The sequence below is a fragment of the Astyanax mexicanus genome, chromosome 2, assembly GCF_023375975.1.
Source record: "Astyanax mexicanus isolate ESR-SI-001 chromosome 2, AstMex3_surface, whole genome shotgun sequence".
Taxonomy (NCBI): domain Eukaryota; kingdom Metazoa; phylum Chordata; class Actinopteri; order Characiformes; family Acestrorhamphidae; genus Astyanax; species Astyanax mexicanus.
In genome coordinates this window covers 24,219,818-24,236,660 of record NC_064409.1, presented here as the reverse complement: position 1 = coordinate 24,236,660, position 16,843 = coordinate 24,219,818, and the positions used below count along the sequence as shown (strand labels likewise).

At 38.7% G+C, this 16,843-nt stretch overlaps 1 protein-coding gene across 2 annotated transcripts in view; it reads right to left on the bottom strand.

The window, feature by feature from the left end:
- kdm7aa (lysine (K)-specific demethylase 7Aa) overlaps nt 1-16,843 on the bottom strand; it is a 31,412-nt gene that overhangs the window by 5,184 nt on the left and 9,385 nt on the right. The window contains exons 4-17 of one of the 2 annotated variants that reach the window (XM_007232716.4): nt 16,153-16,313; nt 12,269-12,410; nt 11,404-11,590; nt 10,680-10,842; nt 8,888-8,975; nt 8,105-8,211; nt 7,578-7,669; nt 6,602-6,688; nt 3,984-4,259; nt 2,641-2,768; nt 2,355-2,533; nt 2,161-2,231; nt 1,936-2,051; nt 428-702 (exon numbers count right to left, since the gene is read on the bottom strand). In XM_007232716.4, coding sequence (XP_007232778.3) covers nt 428-702; nt 1,936-2,051; nt 2,161-2,231; nt 2,355-2,533; nt 2,641-2,768; nt 3,984-4,259; nt 6,602-6,688; nt 7,578-7,669; nt 8,105-8,211; nt 8,888-8,975; nt 10,680-10,842; nt 11,404-11,590; nt 12,269-12,410; nt 16,153-16,313 — 2,072 coding nt within the window. The remainder of the gene's footprint in view (nt 1-427; nt 703-1,935; nt 2,052-2,160; nt 2,232-2,354; nt 2,534-2,640; nt 2,769-3,983; nt 4,260-6,601; nt 6,689-7,577; nt 7,670-8,104; nt 8,212-8,887; nt 8,976-10,679; nt 10,843-11,403; nt 11,591-12,268; nt 12,411-16,152; nt 16,314-16,843) is intronic. The other variant, XM_007232717.4, reaches the window with a different exon arrangement.

Sequence of the window (16,843 nt, the reverse complement as noted above, 5' to 3'; positions counted from 1 at the left end):
AGAAAGAACCAATTTATTTATTTATTCATTTTTTAAGACAAACCTGAAGAAGCGAGTGGGGACTAGGCTGAAAGCTAACTGCGTAGAATCTCTTTAGCTGGTAAGCTTCAGGGATATTACAATGTTTTTGTTTAAGTGTTAAAATCATGCTATAATTGGTGCATTCTGTGAGCCATCACCAGGGACTGTAAACTAGACAATCCAAGCAGAGCTTATCCCCATTAATGATGATGTGTGAAAAACTTTAGCCCATGTTCCACCAGGGAGCACTTTACTTAGAATACTGTGATCCTCTAGACTCTAGAGTGTGAAATGATTCATCCATGCTCTTAGCTACATTATTAGCATGCATTAGCTAATTAGCTCAAAATTTTTAAATGTTTGCGTACTGTTTGTAGAAACCAACGTAAATGTGATTTTCCCTTACCTTTAGTGGCCTGGTTGTTGATGGGGCTGGGGTTGTGGGCGTGTCTCTTGGTGGGGTGGAGTGGGGGTGACAGTGAGCTTTCCCGGTATAAATATTCCTCTCCTGGACTTCCTGTTGCCCTGTCCGGACTGGCAGCCTCATTGCTGCTGGTCTGGTTGGACCACCAGGCCTCCTGAGAAACTGTGCCCTCCTCTGGCATCTGCTGGCACATCAGGCCTGCCACAGACAGCACGCCCTGCAGGGCCTTCTCCGGGCTGGGTGAGGTAGGCCGTTCCCTGGGGAGAGAAAGATAGCCTATTTAGGGGCAGCCAACATTAAACACTAAACACAATAAATATACAGCAATAAGAACCAATACATTTATTTATCTGGCTTGTTAAATGTAAAAAAAAATGAATCTGAGTAAAAAAAGTGACTGTGTCTGGGTGGGTATACTGCCTAATGATGGGGTTGAGTGGAGTAAGAAGGCGTTTGGGTCAAGCAATATGTGTTTGGAGAAAAGATGATGTGGTTTCCATAAGCAAAAAAAAAATACACCTTAATGATGGTAACTGGGTGGACAATAATGGCATTTGATAAAACAAATATTTTTTAGTGGTGCATGCTCCAGAATTGTGATGTGTGGGTGGAGAATAATTGTGTTTGGATGGAGAATCCTATTTAATAACAGCAGCTAGGTTGAGAAAGATAGTGACTCTTAAGTAGAGAGTATTGCTTCATGATGGCCTTTTGGAAGAGAAAGATGGTGCTTTAGTGAAGAGCGTGCCCTAATGATTGCATTTTAGTGATGATTGATGGGTTTAGGTGCTTGTTAATGATGGCATTAGTGTGGAAAATGCACCTTAATAAATGGTGTCTAGGTGGAGAATTGTTGTGTTTTAAGAGAATGATGACTCTGGGTGGGGAGTTTTGGTTTATGACTGATGCTCAATAATAGTGTTTGGGTGGGGAATGTAGATGTATGGATGTATGTACATAATGCCATTGGGGGAAGAACTGTTTTGTTTTATGATTATATCGGGGAGAATGTATTAATAATGATTCTTAATAATGATGGTGTTTGATGAGTAATGCTCATGCCTGGGTAGACAGGTTTGCATCACAAAGGCATTTATGAAATGAAAGATGTTGTTTGGGTGATACATACACCTTAATAATGGTGTTTGGATGGAGAATGACTGTGTGTATGTGTAATGTGAAGCTCTATGAAGAATGATGCTTTGGTGGAGAATAAGACCTAATGATGGAATTTCATTGATGAACGATAGTGTTTAGGTTTAAGTGTTTGGGTGGTGTATGCACCTTAAAGATTGTGATGATATTTGGGGAAGGGAGTGTGGGTATTTGGATGGTCCATGCTCTTTAATGATGGTGTTTAGGTGGGGAGTGTTGGGGTTCAGGGTATTTTTGGGGAAATACAACAGTGTTTGATGGAGATGATGACACTAAGGGGAAGAATGGTATTCTGTTGGATAATGCATGGGTTATCAGTTTAGCCGGGGTGGTACCGTTTTAGTGATCTGTGGTACTGGCTGGTTTGGCCGGGCACGCAGCTCCCTGAGCCTTTCCTCTTCTGTCTCACACACTCTTCATCCTCTGAGCTTCCTGAATCTGAAGAGTGCTTCTGCAGAGGGGTAAAGAATCACAGAGGAAATAAATAACAAGCACAGTGTATTATTAAATTATTTATACGGGACAAGTGCAGTTTTGTTTAATGTCACTGCGAACTGTACCTCTGCATTGGCTGCCTCAACTTTATCTGACTGCAGGTTCGACCCTGAGCTCAGCAGCTCTGTCCTGAGTTCTGCATAAAGGAAAAGGAAACAGCTACAGTTAAAGCATTTAGATACAGATAGGTAGTGATAATGGAGTTACAGGTCAAAATGGGTCTTCAAATGAACAAAACCACACATAAATAGAGACTCACTGTGATTGGTGGCTTTCACAGTGCACAGTGTCTCTAACTCCACCTCCAAGGAGCTCTCCTTTTTCACTCCATCTTGTTGGCATGGTAATGCTTTTTCTGCTTTGACCTGGTGTTGCTGGCATGGCAAGGTCTTGTCTCGCTCATGCTTCAGTGCTACACTGGCAAGCCGCCTCCTCTCTCTGTAAACATGACACACACACAGAGTGAATCTGTACAGCAAGTCCCATCGGTACAGTAAATAGATTATCTGTCTGCTTCCTGACTACAAGAGTGTACAGAATATTACCGTATGATCCGTCCATTACACATCACCAGCCGCAGGGCGTTATCAGGACTCCTCTTCACAGTTACAGCAGACGTCATGATGATCCTCCTGAACTTGCCGTTCGTCTTGGAGCCGAAGTCTGAACCCTGCTGAGAATGAAAATACACGCACACACAATGCTTTAACTGTTTTCATGTCTTTAATATTAATCTACAACGTACAAAACAAATAAAATAAATAAAGTAAAACATTAAATAAGAAGGTGTGTCCAAACTTTGGACTGGCACTGTAAATGGAAAATTCGGAAAAATACAGCACAGGGACAATATCCAATATTACCATATATATATATATATATATATATATATATATATATATATATATATATATATATATATATATATATATATATATATATATATATATATATATATATATATATATATTTTTTTTTTTTTTTTTTCTCTGATTTACACATTTATCACTTACAGTGACACTAGACACCCCAGTGTAACTTAAACGAATGCAACATTTGTATACCTTACATTATAGCTTTGGACCAACCACATTTGTTTTCACATTTACAGACCTGCCAACTTTAAAATAATTTTAGGAGTATGATATTATTATAAATCTTTTAATAATGGGTTTTTAAATGTAAATAAAATATTTAAATTAAAATAAAATATTTAAATGATGATTTATCATTTTTTATGCTGTTATTTTCCTGTATGTTTAGGAACAGAAAGTAGGAATAGTATAGTGTGGTTTGGGTCTGATCGACTTTTCTTATTGTATTATATCATCTCAGGGTAATTTTGATGCTTTTTAAAATTAGAACAATGTAATGTTTTACATGAGTCACAGAGTTTAACTGAAAGAGCTGAGTGTGTGTGTGTAAAAAAAAAAGTGACAGGGACAGTGAGTGAGAGTGTTCTTCGGAGATTTCAGCAAAGTGTCAGTTTGGAGGAAAATGAAGCATGGATGAAAGTAGCGGCAGGCTCGATACAGAGCTTCCTGGATTTGCGTCTTTGTTAACTGGCCAGCATGACCAGCCACAAACACACGGACAACAGACAAACCCATCATTGCCATCATTAATAAGGTCTCTGACTGAAGCGTGAAGCTAGGCAGGGGGTGAAATTTAAGTGGTGCTTACATAGACAGTTTTGCTTTAAACCCTCTTTTTTAAATTAACAGGTAAAACGAAACAATGTATCTTCTGAAACAAATAGATACAGACACAATTACCACCTTTTCGTGCATCCCTATTTGTAACAGTCATTACATTGTAATTGTAATTGTAAACAGACACAAAAAACACATTCATCTTTCTAATCTAAACACACAAACTCAGTCCTCACCTCTTCCAGAGGGCCGACCTCCAGCCTGCGGAGAACCTCCCGGGTGTGCAGCTCCAGGATGTCCAGGTTGGAGGTGGGCTTGGCATGCTGCTGATGGCGGTGTCGATGATGATGGTGGTGATGATGATGATGACGATGGCGGTGATGATGGCGGTGCTCCCGGAGCCTTCGAGCTGCCCGTCGCACCTGGCACTGTCTCTCCAGAGCGGAGCGTGTGGACAAACACTCTGAGGACATTCCCTGAGATTTCACTGTCTTTACTGGACTCGAGTCCTCCTGTAGAGCACATTCACGCATATTTACATCAACATACATAAACAAAAAACAAAACAAAAACGAACAAAAATATATAAATATTAAATATATATAATTAAGTCACAATTTACTCCATACTTTATTCAATAACATTAATATCACATTATTCTAGTTTAAAATGAATTCAGTTGAATTCAATTATGTTATCACCTTATTGGACGATGTATGAAGACAACCTCAATTTTGGCAGATCTAAGTTTACCCAATGTGTTTTGTGAGGAGTACCCATGAACCAGTTTAGCCAGTTTGTGGACTTTGTTTAAACTTTTTTTTTTTTTTTTTGGATATTTTACTATTTTGTCTAATCAAACTTAACTCAGTGGCATAAAATGGGTCTGAACGTGAAAATATCACTCATTTCAATTACTGTATTTCTGGGACAACATTATATATTGTTTAATAAATAATCATGACTGGCCTACCTTCAGTTGAATCTTCACACCCAACACCATCTCAAATTACAAATCTACTGTACTGTGTGATGTGATATATATATACAGGTGCTGGTCAACGAATTAGAATAATTTGAAATAGTGCAATCATGAAATTCTTTTAATGCATTTTTTGTGCAGAAAGCAAATCAGGTGTTCACCGCACCTGTCCTACTCGTTAGACTAATCACAGAACTCGTTACCTGGAAAAAATTTGCTCAGCTGAGCTTTCCAAAAGGCCCATTTAGGCCATTTAACTGTGACACTGTTGTTTTATTGAATTAGAATAATGGAGAAACCGTTTCATTGAATTAGAATAATTTTTATTATAATTACAATCATCACTTTCTCAGTATTTTGTGGCTGCCCCCTTGGCTTGTATGACTGCCTGAAGTCTCCGCGGCATCGATTTGACCAGCTTGTCGCAAGTTTCCGCACTCACAGCTTCCCAGGCAGTGGCGATGTTCTGCTTCAGTTGGTCCAGCGTAGTAGGCTTTCTGTCGCGAATTTTCCGCTTGACGATGGCCCAAAGGTTTTCAATGACATTGAAGTCAGGCGAGTTGGCCGGCCATGCCAAAACTTCAAGCTGTTTTTCAGTGAACCAATCTTTGGTCGACTTTGCCACATGAGCCGGTGCAAGATCCTGTTGAAATATGAAGTCTTCTTCGCCGAACTGTTCCTCAACAGTCGGAATCAGGAACGTTTCCAGAACATCTTGATATACGGCAGCATTGACAGTCTTCTTGAGGAAGCAGAGTTTCCCTACACCTCGAGCGGACATGCATCCCCAGACCATAACGCTCAGGGGAAACTTGACGGATCTTTTCATGCACTCGTGGTTGTAGGTTTCGCCACCACGACGCCAGACACGAGGACCTTGGTCACCAAAGGAGATGCAGAAGCGTGATTCGTCACTGAAGACCGCTTTCTGCAAGTCTTCAGCAGTCCAGTCGCCGTGTTCTTTGGCCCACTTCAGCCGTTTCTCCATTTGTTTCTTGTTCAGCATCGGTTTTGCTGCTGGAACGCGAGATTTGAAGCCGAGTTCTCGCAGACAACGGTAAGTGGTTGATCTGGAGACGTCAGCGCCGGTCTGCTTGTTCCACAAGTCGGTGAGCTCGGAAGTGGACTTGAACCCGTTGCTGACTGCGATCTTTCTCAGCTGCTTGTTGTCGCGAGCAGAAGTTTTTCGGACGCCGGCACAGTTGGTGCGCTTGCTGCAGTTTTTCTTGAGAGCTTTGCAGACGGAAGACTGGCTGATGCCGAGCTGCTCAGCAATTTTAGTTTGGGTCAAGCCTTGTTGGCGAAGGGCTTGAATTTGAGCCACTATTCCGGTTGAGAGGTCGCGCTGCTTACCCATGATTGATTTTACAACTTAGAAATTCTACTCAACCCTGACTTTATACTGCACAGTGAACACTCTTCACAGAAAACAAAAATTCGAGCATTTATTCTAATTCAATGAAACGGTTTCTCCATTATTCTAATTCAATAAAACAACAGTGTCACAGTTAAATGGCCTAAATGGGCCTTTTGGAAAGCTCAGCTGAGCAAATTTTTTTCCAGGTAACGAGTTCTGTGATTAGTCTAACGAGTAGGACAGGTGCGGTGAACACCTGATTTGCTTTCTGCACAAAAAATGCATTCAAAGAATTTCATGATTGCACTATTTCAAATTATTCTAATTCGTTGACCAGCACCTGTATATATATCACATCACACAGTACAGAAAATTGAAATTGGGCCGAGATTTCCGATAACATTTCTCGGGCCCTGCTCAAAAAAACTTGAAAAGTTTATGGAGTGGACCAGGCCCAATCCAAGCTCTAGTTCTCTTACATTACCCTGTAAAAAGTGGAAGATGGTTTGTCTTACCTCTAGGTGGCGTATTTCCTTGGTCAGCTCCTTGATGAGAAGGGTGGGCTTGATGTTATCTGGAACCTCACTGCTGGGTCCTGTTAACTGAGGTACAGAGACAGAGGGGAAGATATTAATACTTGGGAAAGAGGGAGGCATGAATGGATAGAGACAGATGGATGGACAGATACAGTAATATACTATGTTCCACAGAAGCTAGAGAAGGCTGCCCTAGTGCTGGTTTATAGAGAGCCTACCCAAATTTCCCCATCTCCCACTTATATCAGAAAATGACTGCAACTGATGGGATTCTGAGAGTCCAGAATGAATGGGGGTGAATGCAGCTAAGCTGCTAAAAACAAACATTAAAAATAGTAAATATTCACTTGGCCAGGATATTCCTTTAATTGACAAAAAATGAATTATTGTTTTTTTGCTAAAAAGGCAAAGAAAACTTTTAGCCAATAACGACGCTAGCATTACTTTTATTGTGATACAGCTGGGATTTCAAAGCTTTAAGTATGTCTTCAGTGATGAAACGTATATATTTTTCTTTTTGAGGAAATCAGTATATTATTTTAGCATAAAAATTATTAAACATTTATAAACCATAAATTGCTCCTTATGAACCCATTCATTTTGGACTCAATCTGTAGAGTATTTTCCTTTCTATTAAGAGATTGTCTGGCTGCACTACTCTGTAGTATATGTGGGCGGGGTCTTATGCACTGAAAATGCATGTGATATCTGCCAGAGCCTCTAATGCCACTAGTCACCCTCATTATCACCCAGTGTGCTCGCTGTCCACTGTGGGTGGGAACATTCCCTGAGCTAACCCTCTATGATCCATTATCCAATACATAAAGACTGCTGTCCCATGACTTCTGGCATGGCAAGTGTATTCACCCATCATGTGATCTTTTTATCTAAAGGTGTATTTTTTTTTTTTTGCTTTTGCCCAAATCAAAGTGGTGTGTGGTGTTTTCTCTCATACCTCTCTCCTGAGCCAGGTCTTCAGTGCAGAGATTAAAGCTTTCACTCCATCCACCAGATGCTCCTGAGGCTGGCACTTCTCCTCCCGCAGCTCTGCCAAACACAAACACACGCAATGAAAATATAGACACTTTTCACTAATTAAGTGTACTACACCAATCCTCAATCAGCCTCCACAAACAGCCAGTTTACTGATCATCAGACAACATCTAACAACAGCCGCGTCTCTCTACTCCCAGCAGGATGCGGTCCAATTAAACCACGTCTACAAAACTGTAGCTTTGATTCTGGGCCAGACTGTTCTTCTCATGAGAATTTTTAAGCTTTATGTTGTTCAGGTTTTTGTTCTTTCATCCCAAATGTAGTCAATCAGACCAGTCATATTTGGGCTCTGCAGTTTAGCGTCTTTATACTGGAGCTACAAGGCTTCTGTACACCAATTAGCATATTGCCAACTACATAAATCTTAATATGTCTCAAGTCAGAGCAAACTGTGCAGAAAGCTTAGAGATATTTTCTGTTTCTCACCTTTCAGTGTCTCTAACAGGTTCTTGGCCACGTACCAGGAGATGGCCTCGAAATAAGGAAATTTAAAAAGGTCTGGAGTCTTCAGCCTCCGCTCCATCTCATAACACCTGAAACACAACAACAGATCACACTCACTCATTCATTTACTCATTTATTAATTCATTTAATCAATAACTCAATGTGAATACTAGATAATTCACAGTGGATATGTCAGAAGACTCCTTGCATATTAGCATTTAACAAATTCTTTGTACTTATAATAAATAAATGTTTTATAAAGCTGAATGACACATTCAGTTATTTAGGTATCACAGGGATAGTTATTTAGCCTAGTCCTGGCCTACATGGCATTTTGAAGAGAGATTTTTTAATTGTAAAGAAAACGCAGTCCATGAATGGGCTTGAACTATGTCACAAACTGGGACTTGATATGAAGACCAGTACTGCATGAAAAGTAGGGATGAAAAATGATATCGAAGTATCAATGATGTATTTATTGTATATTATTAAGACCAAGTGATGCTGGTAAAACAACTGCAATTGGGCAACATTGGTCAAACTCCTGTAAACTAAATACATTTTCTAATTTATTTTCTTATTAGTTTTAAAGTTATAAAGTTATAATGGGGTGTCTCTAGGGGGGAAATATTGGCTATGGGCATCGACCCACATCGGTTTTAGTTTTAACTATGTCTAAAAGTAAAAAGATTAAATTAGTATTCTAGTCTACATAAAATGAACACATTTAACACAATTAAAAAAAGAAATAAGTAAATGAAGTACCTGAGCTGCATGCCTATGTTCAGGTTGTGTAAGAAGTTCCCACCGAAAGCCATGCAGTCCTGAGAGGTGAGCACAGCATGGATCCAGCCTGCAGAGGGCAGCACACACACACACACAACATTATTTTAAACCCCAGCAGACACGTGGAACAGTACAGGACCGTCCTGCTGATCAGGGTTACATCTCTGTCCGGCTGAAGTGTGTATTGGGCTGGGAGTGCAGACACACACTGATAACACACGCATATCTCTGCTCAGCCAGTCACTTTTATTGTTTGTTTATTGTTTGTGTGTGTGTGTGTGTTCACAGTCATGCCTGAGTGTCTCTCTGCTATGTATGGCATCTCCACAAACCCTGCAGAGAAACTGTACTGATCTCTTAAACTGCTATAGCCCCCCCCCCCCTCTTAAAAAAACTAAACATAATGATTACTAGATAAATTAATACAAATAGTGAGAACTATATAATAACCAATGAATTCTACATATTATTTAAATAATTCACATAAACATCCTGAAATATTCATAGTAATTATAGACTTCAATTCACATTACATATGGGCTAATTCATGGTTGTTACCAGATAATTCATTATGATATTTACTAAAGGATTTAATACACCTAAATAATTTGTATTAGACACCAAACAATTCATCAGGAAATACTAAAACGTTAATATGACATTTTAAATAATTCACAGTAGTTACAGTATAATTCACAGCAAACATTAAACAATTCATAGTGGTTCAGTAAAAGTAATTATAGATCTAATAATAGATACCTAATGAGATACTGAATAATACATCTAGGCATTTTGAGGTTAACACTATCAGAACTTTCTAAACACACTAATCCAACTTTTCATGAACTCTGGCACATTTACTGTAGTTGTGCGGTCATTCCCGTGTGGCACCGTGCCCTGTAAGACGTGTTTACCCGCGGTGAGATAAGAGCACTGTTATCTGCTGCTGACTCTGCACTCTGGATCTGTTATGCAAGATCTGTTATGTGTTCCACACTCAGAGGAAACGCTGTGATTTTAATCGGACTCCGAGCGTACACACTGTATCTGAGCATGTACGATGTTATACTGTTGTTTACGCGGTTGCCTGGCAACGCCTCCTGCCCAACATTCCTGCTGCAGCGCGCTGTCGCCGGTGCTGAAACGCTGAGCCGGGATTTTCCTGGCGGCTGCTCTAGGAAACAGTGTGGAGGCCGTTGTTGCTCGCTGTGGTACGCAGGAGTGCTTTACACCACTGTAGCTCACGTGCTGCTCCTCCTGAGGTCATTTGAGGATCTGAGCCAGTCCGGGACCCGGCACAGGACCCGCCTCAGCAGGAGGAGTGCACCAAGTTCATATGGATGTGGATTTGTTTTTTTTGTAAATTTAAATTCAGTATTGTATTTCTGAGCTTAACATACATTACACATTAACAACAGAACATCTTAACAAATAAACTTAACAGTTTAAGAATGTTCTTATCTTTGTGTTAATAAGCTGCACACACTGATTTAGATCAGGGCCAGAGAGAGCTTTAAACACCCAGTTACTACTAAATTAAAACAACCTCAAAGTAGGAATACACAACAGACTAAGTGAATAAACGAAAAGTGCACACAGCATATTCTCAACTGGAAACAACCATCCGCCTGGCAGACTGCATTAGGCACTAAGTATTTTTGACCTTTGACAACAAAGCCATCATGCTGCCCACAAAGTTATACATATATAGAGTAGTACATGGATTAAGTAATGTATGTTTGTATTTTTGTATGTATGTATGGGGACTCACCTGTAGGCAGAAGTACAGTGGTCCCCTGTTTCACCACACACTTATAGCACTTCTCCACCTTCTCCCCGAAGAACACTTCGCTCTGATTGGGCGACGAGCTCCAAGACTCATATAGTGCAAGGTTAGCCTTAGTTGGCTCGATCAAGTAGAAAATCTTCTCCCCCTATACAACCACAGCAAAATAAAAGTTCACCTATTATTGAAAACTAAGCCTCTTCATCTGCTTTTAGCAAAATGTGAAATCAGCTTTAAACAGTGCGAGTGATTTACAAAGATGTTTTCGGAAGTCTCATAAAATACTGAACATGACGCACCAAGTCAGAACCCACTGAGTGAAATACAGAGACTAAAATCCAAGTGCTGTATTTTAATTCACTATAGTCATTATTTGACATGCATATAAATATAAATAAATATTAATGACAGAAAAAAACATTTAACGTTTAGTCAGTATTGCCATTTTTAGCCATGCTGAAATTATCTGTAAACTCTCAGCATATCTCAACAATCATAAAAAATAAAATTGTAAATTTTTATCATTTAGAATATTGAAATTTGTTGTATATTAGCCACATTATTCATAGTAAATACTAGCTACATACTGGACACTTAATAATTTCTAATAAATAATGAATAATTTATAGATTGAAATTTGTATAGTACATAAAAAAACAATGTATAGTTGGGACAGAAAACAGATCATAGTAAATGATGAATCTCTTACCCAGAGAACGTGGTACCACACTGAAGTTCCTCCGAAGTCGATGTGGAAGTCTGTGTAACTGTTCTTTACCCCCATCAGGCAGTACTTCTGCACAAATGGTTTAGGGAAGAAAGAGTCATCCGGCCAGTAATTCTCCACCCAGGACATTTTACGAGCGATATCTGGAACCTCCACCAGCTCTGCCATCCTGCACACAGCACAAAAAAATAAAGTTATGATCATTACATTACATTAAATAAATTTTAAAAATCAGTCAATTACATTAAACAACTAATTACATGAAGTTAAAGTAGTTAAAAAGCACAGACAACAACAGAGTTCTTATGTTAAGTCTATATTAAAATGTTTTATTTTATGGCCTTTATACCTTTTTTGGTTCAATTAAAATGTAGTTATGCACATATTTGCACAAAACATTTCATAAAAAATTACAATATAGCAATAACAAGAAAAACAAGAATATTATGAAAGAATATTATTATATGAATAAATATTATTATATTCATTATAATCAACTTAATCATCATAATTTCCAGCTACATGAATGGGAAGAGCAGTCATTTATGAGGAAGCAGTAAGAACGCAAACATTACAACCTATTTTAGACAGAAGGTGGGAGAAGGTGTGGGAGCTGCAACAGTCTGGTACATTCATAGAAACAATTGATTCAATAAACTCTATACTATTGTACCAGATATTTACTCTAAACTACTGTTCCTGTAACGCATGTTCTACTGAAACCAATCTCAATGTTAGGTTGTGCATCCACTTCTGTCTTTATCTATTGTCTTTTGCAGTGTAATGTTACAGAAACATTCAGTCTAGGGGTTGCTGTGGTGTTATTCTGACATGTTTCTGGACTTACTTAGTATCTGAGAACTCCAGGCTGATGAGGTTCAGCACCTTGGGCCGCTCTGGCTGATAATAATACTTCACAAACTCACTCAGCTTCATCTTACTGTCTGCCTGTCTGGCTACGTCAATCACATCGATGACTTTATTCCCACCTGAAGAGAGAGAGAGTACAGAGAGGGAAATTATCTTCTGTGAGATATTTTTTTTACAGTTTTACATATAAAAAAAAATAAATGAAAAGACCACTTCAGTTTCTGAATCATTTTCTCCGATTTTGCTATTTATAGGTATAGGTGAGTAAAATGAAAATTCTTGTTTTATTCTATAAACTACGGACATTTCTCCCAAACTCCAAATAAAAATGGTAATTTAGAGCATTTATTTGCAGAAAATGAGAAACAGCTGAAATAACAAAAAAACTCAAATAATGCAAAGAAAACAAGTTCATATTCATAAAGAGTTCAGAAATTAATTTTGGTGGAATAACCCTGGTTTTTAATCACAGTTTTCATGCATCTTGCCATGTACTCCTCCACCAGTCTTACACACTGCTTTTGGATAACTTTATGCCACTACTGGTGCAAAAATTCAAGCAGTTCAGCTTGGTTTGATGGCTTGAGATCATCCATCTTCCTCTTGATTACATTCAAAGGTTTTCAATTTGGTAAAATTTAAGAATTTCATCATTTTTAAGTGCTCTCAATTTTTTACAGAGCTGTATTTAATAGGGCTGCACAATATTGGAAAATTTCGACATTAGATGTATTTGGTTTTCTGCGATATATTGCGAAATTACACAATACAGGACCCGTGACAGCACCAGCCCCACCCGTGTGCTGTCTCATGACATAGATCCGGACCGACCGAGAGCTGAGTCAGCGCTTTAGAGTCAGTCAAGCACTCAACCCCCCCCCCCAGCCCTAGTATACATACACACATGTATAGTCTTAAGTACCAAAGGCATTCAAACAGGTCTTCATTATTTCTCACAGCGGTGCCTGTAAGAATGTATATTATAGATTTAGTCTGGGGATGGTCACATTGCAGTTTAGTGACTAAATGCACTTTACAACTTAACTACATCCCATCATTACTATGTGGGCGGTCTCCCTATACTCTACACCAATTGGATTGTAGAAGGTTGTACATCAAGCATTAGCTCGTTATCAATTCTGCAAGTTGCTTTTCCTGGTGTAGTGCCCAATTATGCCTCCCCGTCAGAATCTGACTCCTTTCAGGAGCAGGAGTGTCCCGCAGCAAAATGAGCGTAACAGATTCTACTCAAATTCCTTTTATTTCTGTTTATATATAAGGAATCACCACTGTAATCTGTTGAACCCATACTGCTGCATGATGTGCAAACTAACCAAACTATTTCTCAGCTGAGCCCGACTGAGACCTTGTCCTTTGGTTGGAATAAAGTAAAGTCCAGACTGGTCTAAAGGTTCACAGCACCTGTCACACCTGTTATTTTGGTTTGGATAAATACACCCAAGTCTAAGCCACACAGAAAGCACCATAAAACCTCCTGAATGGAGCTGCAAAGGAGTCGGTAAGCACACTTTTAACACTCTTCCAGAACCACAAACCACAACTGCAAGAGAGAGCAGGAAACATGGCCGGACAGCTGGACACACACAGCTGGACTGTGTCTAATGACAGGGAACAGCTGGATACAAAGACTCTCTCCTCTCACACAAACACACAAGCAACAAGACACAGCAAAAAGACCAAAAAAGAACATTTACACACTAAAGGCCTATATGGATGGGATTAAGTTTACATGGAGAGGTTATAGTTACCTCTCCGTAATAGTTATTAACTACAATCTGTAATAAATACTGGAAATCATCAGTGGTTATAGTTCTGTTGGATCGCACCACTGTCCCTTTTTTAGACTGTATTTGTTTACTGTAATTACAGATTTCACTGCCTTTTACCACATAAAAGAAATCTCAGTTTATATCAATCCCATGGAAATTAGGGCTGCACAATATATAGTCTCAGCCTAGTTAGACAAGTGCAGTGGTCACATAACTGGTTTTAGAATGGTAATAACATTAATAACATGCAAATTTTTTTTTTACTTAAAACCGTGTTAAAACATGCTAGGTATTCAGACAAATGTTTAATTTTGTTAAGTTTTTGATTTGGAGGCTTTCCTAATCATTATTATTTTTTTATTATTAATATGACATTGTATGACTGACTCGTGGCTTTTAATAACTTTTGTGTTTCCTTTTAATATATCGCAAAAATGAAAACTACTTCAATGTACTTTTTCCCTCCAATATTGTGCAGCTCTAGTGCAAATGAACATATGGCAAAATTATGTTCCATTATATTCTGTAAAAAGGTTTTTGTGGATTGTCTGGTAGTACAGAGAAGCTCAAGAAGGTGTTTATTTGTGCATAGAACAGACACCTTGGGTTGTTTAGTCTGTGGTAAACCTCAGTTAAATCCAGCAGACAAGCTAAATCACTCCTCAGAAGGGCAGGGCTTCAACAGCTTTAGGCTCATTAAGTGATTCTGTAGTGTAGCCTATAGCCTATATACATGTTACGCATTACGTCAGCCTTTATGTTAGATTATTTATTTTGTTACATTACACAAAATTAGAGTCTTTGTAAGTTTCTGCTTACAAAATACACAAAAGTTTAGATATATTTATACAAAATACAATTATAAAATGCATTTTATTGCAGTAGTATATTATTAAAATAAATTAAATATTTTCCAGTGCTTTTTCATGTTACTATGGATATTATTACAGCAATCAGCTGTAATAATCAGCAAACAATAAGCAAACTTTTTTTTTTTTTATCTGGTGTGAAATGTTCATGGTTTCCTGTAGTAAAATTTCATTATTCCTCCCTTCTCAGGTTAAACTAATCCTGTCCTACTTGAGCTTTAAAGTGTGTATTAGTGTTGAGTAGTAACTCTGGCCTTGATGACCACCTCATTACATTTTAATGAATTAAAACTGAGCAGCACCTAAAACGGTCTTCACTGTTGACCAAACACTCCTTTCAAAAGATTAGGGGGCCACAGTTCACAGCTGTCTGGGTTTCCTGTTAACAACCACCTCTTTCTCTCTCACACACACACACACACACACACACACACACACACACACACACACACACACACACACACACACACACACACACACACACACACACACACACACACACACACACACACACTGTGTGTGGTCAGCCTATTGTTTCTTCTCAGTCATCAGAGAATTTGATCAGAGAACATGATCTCCACCGAATGGTCCTCATCACTCACACACACACCTCCCCGATAACACCTGTTATATTACTTTCTGCGTTTGGACGACTATAAGAAAATATTGAATCATTTATACTGAATAATGACCCAATGCAATATGCAAATTTGATCTTTACATATTGCAGTGTTTCCTGTATGCACCTATATACAAAATGCACCTAAGAGAGTACTGTAAACTGAGCTAACTTAGATTTAGAATTTGTTTGTTTACCATAAGACTGACTCCATTTCTTTGATTAAATTTAATCTTAGCTAGCTAGCTACACATGACTTGAGTGGCACTGCTTAAGTATACTTATGACTAAAACTGGTAAATTCATGATTAGAACTGCTAAGAGTTTGGTGATTTGTTAAAACAGCACCAATATTTGAAAGGTTTGGGAGGTCAAGCTCACTATGTAGCAATGGGAAAACATTCTTAATTTCATTATTAGTTAGAATTACAGATGCAGTATAAGTTAATCATCAACGTCTAGGGGGCGCTCCAACCAGGCTCAAAAAAACAACTGAATTATCACTATAAAGGGCTGTTTTGGACAAATCACTTATTTTAACCAAATGCTGCTAGATGCTCTAATATGAACACACAGGCCTTACCCACATACTGCTCCACGTCTGTGACAGAGAAGGACAGCGGGGGCAGTTTGAGCCCCAGTCCTTCCATGTCTGCGACTGTTATGGGGTAGTGGAAGCCCTCTGTTTCCAGGAAATGCTGAGTCACCTGACTGCCCTGCATCTGCACCAGGATCTCATCAGCACTGCAGCAGAACAGGGAATAGAAGGTGTAACCAACTGAACATTCATTTACACAGCAATACATATAAAAGATTACAAGGTACAGTTTTTTTATAGACAAAAAAAAAAAAACACTCCACACGCTCATTCTGACAGATTGTAATACACTACTGGAAGAGTAGGGGGTGCTCTATAATGTAATAGAGTATTCATATGATCCACACGCTTAATCTGACAGACTGTAATACACTACAGGAAATGTAGGGGTGCTATATAATGTACTGTAGTATTCATATGATCCCCACACTTAATCTGACACACTGTAATACACTACAGGAAGTGTAGTGGGTGCTCTATAATGTACTGTAGTATTCATATGATCCACACACTTAATCTGACAGACTGTAAAACACTACAGGAAGCATACAGGGCACTCTATAATGTTCTATAATGTTCATATATAATACACACAATTATTTTGACAGACAGGATTACACTGCAGGAACTGTAAGGGGAGCTCTATAATGCACTATAATGTTTACATGATCCATAT